General features: G+C 39.1%; 1 protein-coding gene and 1 long non-coding RNA gene across 2 annotated transcripts in view; one reads left to right on the plus strand and one right to left on the minus strand.

The window, feature by feature from the left end:
- Positions 1-435: 435 nt before the first annotated feature.
- LOC141572206 (uncharacterized) lies at positions 436-5,486 on the minus strand. Its single transcript, XR_012497447.2, has 2 exons — positions 5,414-5,486; positions 436-652 (listed from the first exon to the last, which is right to left on the minus strand). It is a non-coding gene; the product is annotated as an uncharacterized LOC141572206 (long non-coding RNA).
- Positions 5,487-5,557: 71 nt separating this feature from the next.
- Positions 5,558-15,841, plus strand: part of CTSC (cathepsin C) — a 34,818-nt gene continuing 24,534 nt past the window's right edge. The window contains exons 1-2 of the mRNA XM_019739624.3: positions 5,558-5,823; positions 7,809-7,954. Of these exons, the coding sequence (XP_019595183.2) occupies positions 5,652-5,823; positions 7,809-7,954 (318 nt within the window). The 5' untranslated portion in view covers positions 5,558-5,651. The remainder of the gene's footprint in view (positions 5,824-7,808; positions 7,955-15,841) is intronic.

Consider the following 15,841-nt stretch of genomic DNA (forward strand, 5'->3'; position numbering starts at 1 on the left):
ATGAGAAACAAAAACTCATAGACACAGACAATAGTTTAGTGGTTACCAGAGGGTAAGGGTGGTGGGGGGTGGGAGATGAGGGTAAAGGGGATCAAATATATGGTGATGGAAGGAGAACTGACTCTGGGTGGTGAACTCACAATGGGATTTATAGATGATGTAATACAGAATTGTACACCTGAAATCTATGTAATTTTACTAACAATTGTCACCCCAATAAATTAAAAAACAAAACAAAAAACAAGTCAGTGGGGGAAAGATTCAGTACTCAGTAAAAGTTGTCCATGTAGGAAAAGATAAAATTAAATCCAATGTCATACCATGAAAAAATAAAAAAAATTGGAGCCATTGCTTATACTTGAGGCAATCCCTTTAAAAATGTCTAGGGTTTTTGCAAAACAAGCGGCAGGGTCTTGATCTGGTGTCCAGGGAGAATTGGGAATAAGGGTTTTATTTAATTATTCAAGTTGCCATTAGTTTAGCTGTTTGTTTGTTTTTCCCCTGGAAGTCTAAGGTCCAAGTAATTGGGTTTCTTTGTCTTTTTCTATAGTCTTTGCTACTTGGTTGGCTAGTGAGGCAATTTAATCGGGTCTTTCTGCCATCCAATTGTGGTTATGTTGTTGTAATATGGTATCAAGGGCCTCATGAAGACCTGCAACAAAGATGGAATTGAATAAGTTAGTGGTTTCATCATTAAGGTCTTTGATTCCAGAATTTTATGGGAAAATTTGCTCAAAATGATTGAACTAATCTAGGATGGATTCATCCTTTCCTTGCATGCATGGGTAAACAGCTTTCCGATGTATTTGCCTAGGGAAAATTTGGGGACTGGCTTTTAATAATTGTTGTGCCTGTTTCTGTGAGGCACTTAAGTCTGCGGCACCCAGGAATTTAAAGTCTTACAGAGGGTGGCTGCAGTCTGCAGAGTTTGTTCATGCAATCTCTAGCTAGGACATTGCCAACCAACATGTGGATGAGTTAGTACAGAACAGAAACACCTGGCTGGTAAGAACTGATGATCAGACTAAATGGCGTTCAATTCAGAGGGATTCATTTTTGGGTTTGAAAAATCTTTAACAGTGCCTAAAAGTTTTGCTTTAGTCCCAGGAATCAAAGAGGCAGTTTTGACTCCTTAAGAATTATCTAAAACTTTAAAAGGAGCCATGGAAGGAGAAAATTCAGGAACTGGGATTTATGAAGAATAAAGAGGGGGTTCAGATAGAGAGGGAGAGATGGGGGGAACCAAAGGAGGAACTGAGGGACTTTGAGGAGAAGACAGTTCAGGGGATTCTGAAAGTAAGGGAGGTGGATTGCTTGCTTAAGTCTCTTCTTCTAATTTCTGGAGGTGTTTATTAAGTTTTAAAATGATTTTCTTGGCAGGAGGCAACAGGTGCCTCCTGGTTTCATTTGAGGCCTCGAAATAGCAATTAAAGAAAGCCTCCCGTTGTCTTTGGTGGGTTCGAAAATCTCAGCATTGGAGTTGAGATCTCAGATAAGCTAATTGGGAAATTTCAAAGGTGCCCCCTTTTGGCTAAGAAAGTTTTAAGCCATCCCGTATAATTTTTAACCAGAAATTAAACCAATTGCAACTATCCAGACCATAAGTTTTAACCAAGAATTGTCTGGCATTAGTAATGGAGGTATTGTGGTTAAATGACCATATGATATGGTATTTGAGGTATAACTCACTGAAATCATTTCTGTTCTCAGAGAAAAGGTACCTGTCACTTTTATCAAGATTTTACTATTTTACATGGAGACATAAAGAGCAAATATCCTAATGTCTCATTGTGTTTTCCAGCACATTCATACATGAGCATTTTATATGATAGAATATATGTTTTTGTGTGGAGACAGAGTCCCAGAGAGCGGTTTCCAGGCTCTCAGTCTCACGTGACAAGGTGCTGGCGTGGTTATTAGTTGGCTATCAGCTGTAACCAGTTAGCCATTAGCCACTAATATAACTGCCATTGGCTAAACTAGCAAGCGCGGATTGTGGCTAGCAAGTGGGTTTGGTTGGTTGGCAGAGAAGCAGATGGCAGATTGTGGCTCCTCCTTCCTGTGTCTCCAACCCAGCCACCAGCAAGAATATAGTGGTATGACTCTCCTATCTATGCCTCAGTTGATGTTCTTTTTTGGCCTCACCATATCCTGCATTCTTGTGCAGGGAGCAGGAGCTGAGTCCGTGCATTACACGTTGTATTAGAAATTTATTTGAAATATCTTTTTATTTGTCCTTTATATGACAGTATTTTTTTCTTTTTTATTAAGTGTGTAAGTAGCTTATTATATTTGAATTTCATTTCAGAATAGTAAAAGGTAACTGAAAAGTGTTCTGAGACTCAATTTCCATTGTGGATTGGGGTTCCCGCCAACCACAAGTAATTCTTAGACACCCTATTAGTGTCCGAGAATTTAACTCAATTTTGAAACTATCCAGATATAGTCAAATTCTACAGGTAAAGGGTTCAATCCTATAAAACTGCCCTCCACTTCAGAAGCCGGTCTCAAGCCTAGGTTGTTACTTGTGCTTCTGACTAACTGGCTATAAATCAGAGATTCTCATGATCCCCTCCTTGGGTTTGATTAATTTGCTAGAACAGCTCACAGAACTCAAGAAAACCCATTTACTCACTATATCATAGGTTTATTACAAAGGATATTGAAGAATACAGACTACCAGCCAGATGAACAGATATATACAGCAAAATCCACACAAAGGGTCTTCTGTCCCTGTGGAACTTGGGGCCTGGCATGGTAGCATGTGGAAGCATTCTGGTTCCCTATCCTGGAAGCTCTCCAAACCCCCTCCTTTTGGGTTTTTATGGAGGTTTCATTACATAGGCACGATTGATGAACTCATTGGCCACTGGTGATTGATTCAACCTCTAGCCCCTCTCTCCTCCCTGGAAATCAGGGAATGGGATAAAAGTTTCTATTCACCTTTGGTTCCCCTGGCAACCAGACCACTTACTTAGACACTTTGCAAAGGTCATGTTCATTAACATAAACCCAGTTGTGGTGGAAGGGCTTGTTATGAATAACCCCATTTCACCTTTAATGGCCTGAAGTATTTTCAGGAATTAAGAAGATACCAAATATTGTAACAAATCATGCTCCCATTGTTGTTATTGCTTAGGAAATTCCAAGAGTTTAGGGAGCTGTGAGCCAGGGACTGTGGATGGAAACCAAATATATCTGAGCAATATATTAGCTTATCTGAATATTTTGTGTGTATTATAAATCACAATATTGCAACAGTCTATCACATATTTTATAATTTCCTCCCCTGCTAATGGAGAGAGGGCTAGTGTTTCATTTTGAGGCAAATTACTTTGGGAATTAAAAGATAATTGGAAATAAACTCAGTTGAAAATCAAGGTACCTGAAGTTTACTCTTGAATCTCAGTAACTGGTAATGTGACATTCGCCAAGTTACTATCTCTGGATCTCCATTGCCAAACATTAAATGAATCCATTAGACTAAGAGGTTTCCAAGATCTCTTTTATACTTATTCTTTGAATAAAGACTTTTACACTTTCTTCACAGTGAAGTGCTACTTTGATTACACCCATAAAGAAATTTCCAACTTCACTGTTTAACTCTTCAATATGGATGACCTAGTAAAAATTGTAATGTTTCAACAATCAATGACACACTTTCCCAGGCACTCAGGAAGGTGATGCTACTGTCAGTGTATCTCTAAACAGTAAGTATGCTAGCTTAATTATATGATGCCAGCTTTTACTCCTAAGGGCTATAAAACCTACAGGTAGAGAGTGTTGTGTCCCCCTCCCCCTTTCCTTTGCAGTGTGTGCCTACATTAGAAAGCACTTTCACTTCTGAGCTTTCAAGGGTAACTCCTCTTGCCCAATTGAATTTTGGCTTTCAGGCCTAGAAACCAAGATAAGGTTATTAAGTACATTTATTTTAACACCTCACGCTCAAGCCAGAATCTAAGGAGACAAAGGTGAGTAATGCGGACATGCTCCCTTTGAACACTTATCATCTGATGGAAAGGGTGGACATAAAATAAAATACTTATTTTAACCAGTGTGATGAGGGCAAAATGCATTGCTCTAGAGAGCAGTGACACAGGAAAGTCTGTCTTGTTCATTACTTGTCCTTGATGCTGGCCCAGGGCCTGACACCTAAAAAGTGTCAGGTGTCTGTAAAGGAAAAGAGTGCCAACTTCCAACAACACCCTATAAAGCCGGAGGAGCTCTCACAGAAAAGGGTAATATTTACACTGAACAAGGAAGCACCTGGAAATAATGTGTGGCGGAGGAAGAAACTTTCCTCTGCTCTCAAAGTTCTTTCTGCTGGTTCAATAATCAGACAGACATGACACAGATGAACAAGAGAAAATAACCGAATCTAATTACATTCATATGCATGGGGAACCCCACATAAATGAGTCAGAGACCCCACATGCCTGAAACATTAAAGGACAGAAAGGTAAAATGTGACATTCTGAACTAAGAATGAGGTGACTTGGGGACTTGAGAGGGTCATCCCAAAATGATAAGAGCAGATTTTTAGTAATTAGACATTTACCCAGCCCTATAGATGTGTCAAAAGAGGTAATGTCTGATAATCTCTTATGAGCAAGACCCCCAATTCAAATTCTTCTAGGTAGTTAGGGGAGGGGCAGACAGGTCTCCTGAGCCCACAGCTAAAGTTGCCTTTAGCTCAAAACAATCCCCATACCACTGAGGCACATCTGAGGTGGCTCTTTCTGAACCTTCCCAAATGCCACCTAATAATTATTGGAGATCAGACTGGTCACTGAAACATTATTCATGAGATCAGCTTTCTCCCACCAGCCCTTCCTCATCTTGGGCAAGTTACTTCCTCTCTCTGGGTTTCAAGCTTTTCCGTGGTAAAAGGGGAGGCGGAGGAGTTGTGCAACAGATTCTGAGGGAGGGAGGGAGGGAGGGCGAAAGAGAGAAAGAGAGAAAACTAAATCCTATACAGGTTGAGGGGGGGAGGGGGAACAGCTAGTACATAAAACTGTAAGTTCGTACTACAACTGAATTCTCCTGTGGATAATAGGCAAACAACATTAACAGGAATCCAAACGAAAACCAAGCCAAAAAAAAAAAGGTAGTGAAAGTTTTGGAAAACGGAAGAAGAGCAGTTCTCAAAGAGCTGGGGTGTCTGGGGGTAGCAAGTAAAATTTTCGGAGGAAAAAAAAAAGAGATGGTAAGGACAAAGCGAAGAAAAGCAAATAAAAGAAAACTCCGCTTACTAATCAGATCTTTCCCTCTCCGGGCCTTTTTCTCACCTCGGTCTCCCCTGGCAGCCTCCCCCACCTCCCTTCACTCTGTCTCTCTTTGACCTTTGTCCTCCCACCCCATTCTTTCTCTCTCCCGTCCTCTCTCACTTTGAGTCGTCCCCTGGCGATAGTACCTGTCCCTGGGCTCTCCCCGGGATCAAGGTCCTGGTGAGCAGCGGTGCGCGCTCCCGAGACCCACGCTGAGCGCTCAGCACCCCCTCCCCCTTCCCGCCTCCCAGAGCCCGAGACCCCGCCCCCGCCAGGCTGCGGGTTTCCGGCCCTCTGGTTATTTTAAGACGCGCGGTCGGGGTTGCTTGCCACTGTACCGTCTCCCTCCGCGTCTCCCCGAGCTGTCCTTTGATCCCCAGCAGCATGGGTCCCTGGTCCCGCTCCGTGCTCGCTGCCCTGCTGCTGCTCCTCTGCACAGTCGGCACCTCGCACTGCGATACACCTGCCAACTGCACCTACCCTGAACTCCTGGGCACTTGGGTCTTCCAGGTGGGCCCCGGAGGTTCCCGGCAGGACGTCAACTGCTCGGTGATGGGTAAGCAGCCTGCGTCCCAGGACTTCCTTTCCTGTGCCAGCCCGGGATTCCTTCCTTACTGTCCCTGAAGTCCTTTCCCCACAGCGCGACCACACGGAGTGCCCCTGCACGCACGGAGTGCCCCTGCACGAGGCCACGATATCTTGGCTGGACTTGGGGCCCCTTGGGATGCCTTCTCATGCGCCAGGACCTCCAAGTTCACAGTTTCTTGATCATTCCTGGGGCCTCAACACTTTTTTTCCCCCTTAATTTTTGTTTTCTGGTTTTTCTCATGTGTTTGGATTGGAAGAGAGTTCAGATTGTGCTATCTGTTATCTCCCTGTCCAATCTGCAGGGTTTTTTGGTTGTTGTTTGTTGTATATTTATTTGTTTGTTTTTCTTGTGCTGGGAAACTAGTCTCAAAGACTCAAGAATATAGCTAGAAAATGTTTCTCCTTTTGTTAGACTGTGGGAAAGATCCCTTATGCCCAGCGATTTTGATTTGGAGGTGTGTTGATGCTAATAGCTAGAGAAAATTTACAGGACCACTCTGAACCGTTTATGAATTGCAGGGAGGTATATAAAAGTTTGATTTTTTGTTCTTTTAATAATTCTTTAGCCAGTAATTATATTTGAAAATATACAATGCCTGGCTTATGGAGGGCTTTAATAAATACCATATTTCCCCGAAAATAAGACCTAACCAGACAAACAGCTCTAATGTGTCTTTTGGAACAAAAATTAATATAAGACCCGGTATTATATATATATTTGCATTATATCCTATCCTATCATATTATATTATATTATACCCGGTCTTGCAGTAAAATAAGACTGAGTCTTATATTAATTTTTGCTCCAAAAGACGCATTAGAGATGATTGTCTGGCTAGGTTTATTTTCCGGGAAACACGGTATCTACTGTTTGAACACACTGGGATATTCCACATACCCTCGGATACGAAAAACAAAAAATTTAGTAATGGGAGTAGGAAAAACACGCAGTCTCAGTCAGAAGAGGCACTTTTGTTCTGCCCAAACCCTTACCACCCTGTGGCTTGTGCAGAATGAGTGAAGCTCTCAGCTGCAATTTCCTTGTCATCAAAAGAAAGATTGCCAGGTCATTTGTTACTTAAACAGACCAATTTACCTGTCCAACTCCAGATGACTGTATAGCATTGCATAATCCTGGGCATTATAACTATCTGTTTTAAAAGTTGAAGTTATAGTTCTGGAGCAGAAGGGAGATCACGATTTACACTCCTCTGTCACATGCAGTCTCCTAGTTCAGAACATTAATCTGAAACATGGAAAAACTGCCAAAGTGTGCAAACCTCCAGATGGACACAGCAGAATCTTTTTCAGGCAGCCTCTGCCTATACACTATAACTTTGACCTTAATATAATAGTTAAAGACACAGATCTGAGCCCCCATCTTCTCAAGGTTAAAAATGTAGTTCCTATCAGCACAAATTAGCTTCATAGGACAGAAACCTGAGTACTTTGGAAGGATTCAGATTCTGAAGTTCTGAACTGTAGTGCCATTATAGAGAAAGGTAGCCCATTTCTTCTCTGAAGCGATCATGTCATTTGTCCTTCTGATCTGATAGCAAGTTATTTTATATTTTTATATTTTCCACTTTTTGACTACCATTTTGTATTTTCCCCATTTCTGCCTGTCATTTTCAACATCCCCCATTTCTCCTTTTCTTCAGTGGAAAAAATGTCTTCAGTCTGGGACAGTAGTGGCTGTACTTTTTGGAGTCTCTCTCTGCCTGCTGGCATATCTCTATCTTTTGAGCCCTCAATTCACAGGCTGGCCTGAAACTCCTCTGGGACTATACAGAGGAGGCAACAAGATGGAATCTGATATCTTCAAGCCAAACTGGCCCAAATTGGGTAGCATGACAAGAAAGCAGCTTAAAAGTAATGGAAATTATAGAGGAAATTTTTCCTCCTGTTGAAGTCAAAATAATTTTCCATTGTTGTGTATTTTCTTTTCTTTAGGAACACCAGAAAAAAAAGTAGTGGTACACCTTAAGAAGTTGGATACAGCGTATGATGACTTTGGCAATTCTGGCCATTTCACCATCATTTACAATCAAGGCTTTGAAATTGTGTTGAATGACTACAAGTGGTTTGCCTTTTTTAAGGTTAGTTTTGTTGGAAAATGCATTCATATTTTCATTGATATCTGAAGCCTCTTCTAATCAGGAGACCCTCAGAATTTTAAAATAAAAATAAAAATTGACACTGCTCTTCCCAAGAGAAATTAGATGGTATAATTTTAACAAAAATTATGATTTCAGTAGATTAAAATACTGATCTATATTTAAATATGTACGTTCCACCTCTATATAAATTTACATTGTGGTATGACTAAATTCTTAGTTTATTTTCTTTATTACTATAACTTTATTTCTAAATATTGCCTTAGTCACTTGGCTTTGTACCGAATCTATAGGAAAGACATGGATGTCCTAAAATAGTTTTGGAGTTATTATGCTATTATGCTCTCCTTCTTATCATTGCTTGTTGGTTCTGAGAAATTGACCTATGTGGACCATTGAAGTAATATGATGTACTAAATATATTAATGTGACTAACATAACTAAACTAAGACAAAGAGAACATAGGAGTAACTCCTTGGACTAATTAAAGTAACAGGTAGTCCAGCCAAGCCAGCGTGTTTTCTTCTTTCACTAGGAAAGAACTATTAACCATTCTTATATGCTAACACATTGCCTCCAATTGCAGGCATACTCTACGATGAAATAGTTTAGCACAGATTGTACCCTATTCCAGATATCCTTCTGAAGTTGGATTTTTTTTCTGTTGGCAGCGTATTAAATAGTTTAAGTAAATTGAATCCACAAGACTGAGACAACTGTTTCTTATTATAAATCGAGTATAAATAAAGACAGACTTTTTCATGGGATAGCGTTTACAGCCTTTTGAACATCAAGAGTTGGTCAATTCTAGGGGCTCATGGGAAAGTAGGGAAATGACTGTTACAGATGATGAAAGAGAAAGCGCCAACAAAACACTAACTTATAAATTTATTATGATTTCTCTCATGGGTTGTGATTTAGTCACTAGGATATGGTGTTACATCTGAGCCAACCTTATTTCTTACATAATAATTCCCAGTACTTTTTTGTTTTGAGGACCTCTCTTTAATATGAAAAAGAAAACAGAGACAGAGAAGAAAAAGTTGTCTCCCGTTACCTGGATTGGCTGGTCTGCTACTCAGCCACTAGGAACAGTCTATCCAGGCTTTCTGTTGAACGTTAGCAGTCCATTTTATTAGCTGAAGCCCATGCTTGACCACTTATTAAATGTTTTTAATATCACCCCTGGATATTATGCATTTTTAAAAATCACAACAGTATCTATATGAATGTTTAAAAGTAGTGCAAATGTGGTAAATGTAATTCAATCTCCTTATAATTCTTGGTTTGCATATTGATGAGCCTAGGGCTTTGGAGACCTCTTATAGTTACTGTTACAGCCCTTCAGTATTTTTGCCTTCAGGTTGAGAATTCCTGTGGAATTGATGCACAGGGAAAGAGATATTCAAGACAGCTGTTACTATATGTCCCCTCCTGTCCTTACTCTCTTCCCTTTCACCTTCCTCCCTTTTTACTCCCCTCTGCCTTCCCCTCACACTTCTATCCTTTCTTGCTTTACTCATCATAGGCACCTAGTCCATATGTGTTTAAAAAACTGAAAATGAATTGATGAAGTGGAATTCAGTTGAGAAATAGGAGGTTAAATAAATTATATACGTGCAAGGTGAGGAATAGTATATAAATAGATGAGTAAATAGTTTTACTCATTTGACTTAGAAAACTTTTCATTCTTTCCTTCTGTAGAATTGGAGAAACTGGTGGGGGAACTTCTAAAGTCGCCATTTAATTACTCGAGTCATAATCAGAAACAGACAAGGGCAATTTCCCTTCATTAGTATTTTTCAGTCCGTTTGTGCTCAGCTTAAATAGGAGTCGAGCTGGTGGGGACAGAGGGAACAGCTGGTGACTGAAGGATGAGTCAGTACGTACCCTTTGTGTTTCTTTTTACATCACAGTTTTAGCAGATTTGCTATTTTTCCATAGCCTCAGAACATTAGTAGCAGGGCAGTAGGAAACTACTTTTTAACATCAAATAAGGTATAAGGGTCTCAAGCATAAGCAGGAAATGTCAGTATATATGTTGTTGTATGACAGACCCTACTTAATCATCTGCTTCTGGACGGTATTCTCTCATTAGGAATAAAAATAGGAAGAGTATTCTGCCGATGTCAATATACTTTTTTAAAGTGTGCATTTGACCTGCTGAAAAATCAACCACTCTGACTGGTCAGTAGTTAGGCCTTGTGATAAAGATCGTAATTTCAATAAGTAGAGTAGAATATACATAAGACACTTGGTTTTAAGATTTCTCTTAACGTAATCAACTAGTTCCAGATAAACATAGCTTACAGAGTGATAAAATCCATGTCGTTTTAACAAATCCAACTGAAAAATAGGAGCAGAGTTTTTAAAAATTTAAGAAAAATGGTAGAGTGGAGTTCACTTTAGAAAACAGGAAAATCAAGCACTTTTGGTGACACTTATTACCACACAAAGCTTGCTGGATTTTACCCTAAGCATCAGGGTATTTCCTACAATGGTGCCGGGGAAACTATGCTGGATATGGTTTCAAGAAAAACAAACCTATTTAATTGAGTGAAGCACATGAGACCTTTCCCTTCAGACGTAGAAAGTATATTTTAAATGAAAATTGATTTATTTTTTTAAATGAAGAATTATTAAAACAGTATTTGTCGTTCAGGGTTGTGCTCTATGTAAATTATGGCCTAGTCCACTCTACCTACTTCCATTACAGAAATAACTGGCAAATAAGTGCTATGTAAATGTGCTATCAATATTCTCTGCATTGTCGTTCTACAAGTCAGTTGGACGTCCAGATCTCTCCATTGACTCATACCAGACCCTACCACTTGTTTCCGTTTGCTCTCTTCAGATGTGCTTTCATCAGATTGTTTCTTATTGTTGTTGCTGCTAGACTTTGCTGAGCAGGTGATACTCTCAGGTTATCCTACTAGGCCCCTGCTGCACATTCTGCTCCCCCGGAGCGAGCTCAATGGAGCAGACAGCTTCCACATCCTTCTCCCTGCATTCCAGCTCTGAAGCAATTGTGATACCACTTCTATTGATAGGAACTTCTTGTATTAAGTTCTCTTTATTTAGGCCTCATTTGGAAGATGAACGTTTTTCATGACTTGAGGTTTCTCTGCTTTTTTTCCCCCCTTAGTTTTTTTCTGCTTTCGAATTTGGAAGTGGAGTGGGGATAATCTGTCTTTTTATTGCATATGACTTTAAGCTCCATAAAAGCTTGGAAGGAAGTGAATCTTGACACTGAAAGTTTTTGCATAGTTTGTATTGGGCAGGAAGCAGTAGGTGAATGTTCTTAAAATATTTTTTTCCTTCTCAACTCCCTGCAAACATTCAGTTATCTGTATACTTTACGGGGTGATAAATTAAAATGCATTTAGGGCCCACCCAGGTAGGTATCTAAACTTTTGAAACAACCTTATGTAAAACAATAAAGAGTCATTACACCAATGGCAAAATAGAAACTTTCCTAGAGGCCTTCATTTCATTTTTCTTTTAAAACAATATGTTCCCCAAAATAAACTACAATACTGTCTGCAGGCCAGTTTCTAATACTATCAAATTTTAATAGCATTTGCCATTTGGTTATAGTTGGCACACTGTAATAAATTTGTACCCTGAAAAGTACCTGCAGATTAAAAGCAGCCAGCTTCTTACAAAGCACACAATGTAACAAAACAAAACAACATAAAGAACACTTAGTTATGGCTGACTTTATGTGATGGGTGGATAATTGATCGTTTTTTCTTCTTTATGCTTTTATTTACTTTGTTCATTTTTTTATGATGAGTATGTGTATATATAAAGATTCTCTGTATGCCATCCTGTATACCAAATTGCCCAAAGGAAGGAAGTCATATGAAACAAACTAAGCTCCAAAGAATACCCTCAAGCTGAATAGGCTTTCTAACCTTTTAATGTTTCTCATGTCACTTTCTCTAAGGCTGTAAAAGGGGACAGTAGAGAAGGAACTCAGATTTTATTTTGAAGGTTAAGCCACTCAAGGACTGAAGAACATGTGTGGAAGGGATACTAGACTCATGGTGGCTGAACACTTTATTTGGTGATAGTCAAGCAAACTTCATTGATTTCTAATTGAGATTTTTGTTTGGGGCCCAACCATCTTAGTAGAACTGTAAGCTAAAAAATACTACCATAGTGTTTCTAAAACGGGTTGCTACTCAAAACAGGAAAATTTGGGCATCTTGGGATGTTTGGTAAATGGTTGTAAAATCCATACCAGAGGACTTATTTGCCCAATTTTTGTGCCTGTGAAGTTTCAAGTTTGCCACAACAGCCAGAAATTACAATTGTGTGTTTCTACAGTAAGGGATTTGGAAAACTTGTACAATGTTTTCACTGTGTCTTCTGGATTCATTTTTAAGATGTAAGAATTCAGCTTTTAGAATACTTGTTACTGGAATAAATTTACTTGTTTTAACGTATGTTCAGTACACCAAGATTAGGGTTTTTCTTTAAACACCTCCAGGTTTACTTTTAAGAGTGTTTCAATTGAGGGAAAGAATTAGAAGTTTACCACTTAATGCATGCGTAACTATGGCTTTTGTTTTCTTTCATAATGTTTAATCTCAGCATAATGACTTAGTTTACCATTGTAAACTCTTCATAGGATGTCACTGATTTTATCAGTCAGTTGTTCATGCAACTGGGAACTGTGGGAATGTATGATTTGCCACATCACAGGAACAAACTGGGTGAGCGCCATTAAAATATTTTTAACTTTCTTATTAAAACCAAGCTTTTCTCCTCCTGGTGTTTATTTATTCAATAACGAAATGGAGACCAGATTGGAGAGATTATGATTTTCTTGGAGATTTCTTGCTTGAGCCTGCTTATTTGCTACCTCTTACATGCTTGCACTATTTTGTGTGATTGTTTTACTTTAGCATGTTTTGTATGAACACATCAGATTAACTCTCTCAGGTATAATGTTCACAATATAAATATACATGACCCCAGAAAGGTAAAGACCCAGTTAAGAAAAGGTTGGCCCAAATTCAATTTGCATCCTTGATGTAGCTATGCTGCCTCATGTTATTATTTATTTTTTTTCCTAAAAAGACTTGTGAGGGAACCACTGAGGTCACAGTATTTTAAGTCTGTCTTCTAGTAGAGAAGGTGGCTCTCCAGAGAAATTGACATACCTGTCACCCATTCCTGTGAGATATTACCCATCTTTGTTTTTTTTTCTCTTTTTTTTTTAAATGACTCCTCAGCACATAAAATATTGACTGGAAGCAGAAGTTTTTTGGTTTTTTTTTTACTCTTTACATGTGCCTCATTGCTTTCAGAATAGATCTTTAAATTATTGCTCTCATTGGATCCATAAATTTAGATGTCCAGAATTTTGATGGAAAAATGGGTGGTTAGAGAGTAAAGTTGATAGGGATTTAACCTTCCTTGCATTTTAACACAGCATTTTCCCCCCTTTGCTCTTTTACTTAGCTCTTACGTAAGAATGAGATATGAAAAATGGAACTGGCTATATAGCCTTTTCCTATATCAGCATTTGCCAGCTGTTTAATGGGTCAACAGTGGTCCACACATCTGCCTGGTAGGATTGCTCACCAGGTATACCATTTCATCTTGTTAAGTTTTAAAGATCGTTCCAGGCAGCCACTAGTAAAACGTCAAAGTGAAAATTAGAGCTGAAATTAATAAGCTGTTTTTTCTGAATTCTTTGCTGGTATTTGAGTAAGTGTAGATTGCGTTGAATAATTTTGTTTACTTCAGAACCTCTCAGAATCTTTAATATATTATATGGTGATAGCTTAGGAGGAAGGTATAATAGGAAACTTTCCCAAAATAAAGTTACCATTTTTTCATTACAAAAAAATAAGATATTCTCAGAATGCAGGTTATGCAATTCTGGCTTAAAGCTCTCTCTCTTCCTCCTAATTATGGAGACACCTCCCCCAGTAGAAAAGATAGTCCCTAATATTTGCTCTTAAATGGGACAAAATAGCTTCGTACCTAGAAATGGGATCCAAGCAGCACTAAGCCTGCAGTTAGAATTTGTAAGATACACATGTTAAGGTATCTAGGTTGCTAGATTAGCCTGTTTCTTAAATACGTTTCATAATTCGCTTAGGTTTATATAGTGGCAGTTAATTTCAAATGCATCTGCATGTGCTTCTCAAACTTGTTGGCTGCATGCGCGATACATGTTGCTTAAGCATTTTACTATTGAGAATGGTGGCTTTTTGTGAATGTCTTAAATCGCATTACAAAAAAGAAATACCAGCATCTCAACTACTGGTACTGATATTTTTATTTTTACTTACAAGACATTAATATGATTAAACATTTTTAAGAGACAGTATGATCCTTGTTGGCTTATTAACTCCAGTTTTTATTGTCTTGTAGTTATTAAATAGAGCATCTGTTGAAGGGCTCTTTTAAAACCACAGCCCAAAACAGGCTTTGGGGCTAAGAGGCAGAGCAGCGTGCAGCCCTGGATCTACCTACCTCTAACAGCTAGCAGGCTCGTAGCAGCTTCAGGCCCTTCTGGAGTCTGTATGTGCATATAAAATGCAGAGGCATCCTGGTGACCTACCTCCAAGGCAGCTGCCCTCCTGAACATTTCCATGGAAAGCAGCCACCACCATTTTGGAATGTGAACAACCAGAGGCTACGCAGGAGAAAGAAAAAATAACCTGGACGGTTTAGGTGGCTTCACCATTCAGCCTTTGAATGAAAGGAACAACACGCAACACAAGTTTTGTTTTTTTGTGTGGTTTTTTTTTTTTTTTTTTTCTCTTTTGAATACTCGTCTATTGAAATAATTTTTCCAGTCTCGCTAGGATTGGAATTTTGTGTTTCATTTTATTGATGGTGCAAATTTTGTTCACAGTTAAATTATCTTCCTGAATGCCTTCTCTTTCTAATGACCTTGAGGAACCCCAGCACCTATCATAAGGAGGAAATAAGGCTTCAGGATATCCTGAGATGCACAGATATGTTATTGGTGGAAAGATGGACCTGTGGAGGACATGTTGGGGGTGAAGAGGTTTTCTGTGATTGGCCAAACTGCTGAAGGATATCTTTTTGTAGATTATAGGCCTGCAGTATCCCTGGCCAGAAAGAGGGTATGATGAATACATTTGTTTTTTTGTTTGTTTTAGATTAGATGCCAGCCTTCTGCTAAGAACTTGAGGTACTTTACCGTACAAAACCCCTATAAAGTAAATATCACTAGCTTCATTTTAGACATACGGATAATTAGTCTCATACAATGCTTAAGCTCATACAGCTTGTTCAATGAGAAGGGCTAATCTTTCAAGCTTACGGATTTCCTTGTGGCTAAAGAATGAAAGAAAAGCCATTGCACAAAGCAGTACAGGTAGTTGGAGTCGCATTTGGGTAGATTTTTTGCAGAATCCCAGGCTGTAAGCATCACAAATGTTAGTTTTATGGAATAGAATATGTACTGCATTGGCTTCTGTGGAAAATGAGAAGAATCATCTTGAAGCCTAGGCTTCCTTATGAAATGAGGCAACTCATTTTATTTCCTCAGCCAGGGGCCTGTCATTCAAGACAAAAAAATTACCTCCTCCTTCCCTTTGTAGTCCCCAAGATTGGAAACAGAGCTTTGTAAACTTCAAATGAAGTACAACTTAAATACCTTTGCCAAGTTCATGTCTCTTAATAACACCATTGTTCACACTGATTACTATCATTTAGCTCTTTCCTGCTACACAATGGACTAGTTTCCTCCTCAGTTTTTCCGAGCTGATTGATATCAGCCTTGGTAAACTGAAAATGTGGGACTACACCTAATTCATACTGTCCAAGAGGACTCCCCTCCTGCATCCCCGCTTCAATGGAGGAATCTTTCTCTAA

The sequence above is a fragment of the Rhinolophus sinicus genome, chromosome 14 (genome assembly GCF_057876585.1).
Source record: "Rhinolophus sinicus isolate RSI-liver-muscle chromosome 14, RSI-T2T, whole genome shotgun sequence".
Lineage (NCBI taxonomy): Eukaryota > Metazoa > Chordata > Mammalia > Chiroptera > Rhinolophidae > Rhinolophus > Rhinolophus sinicus.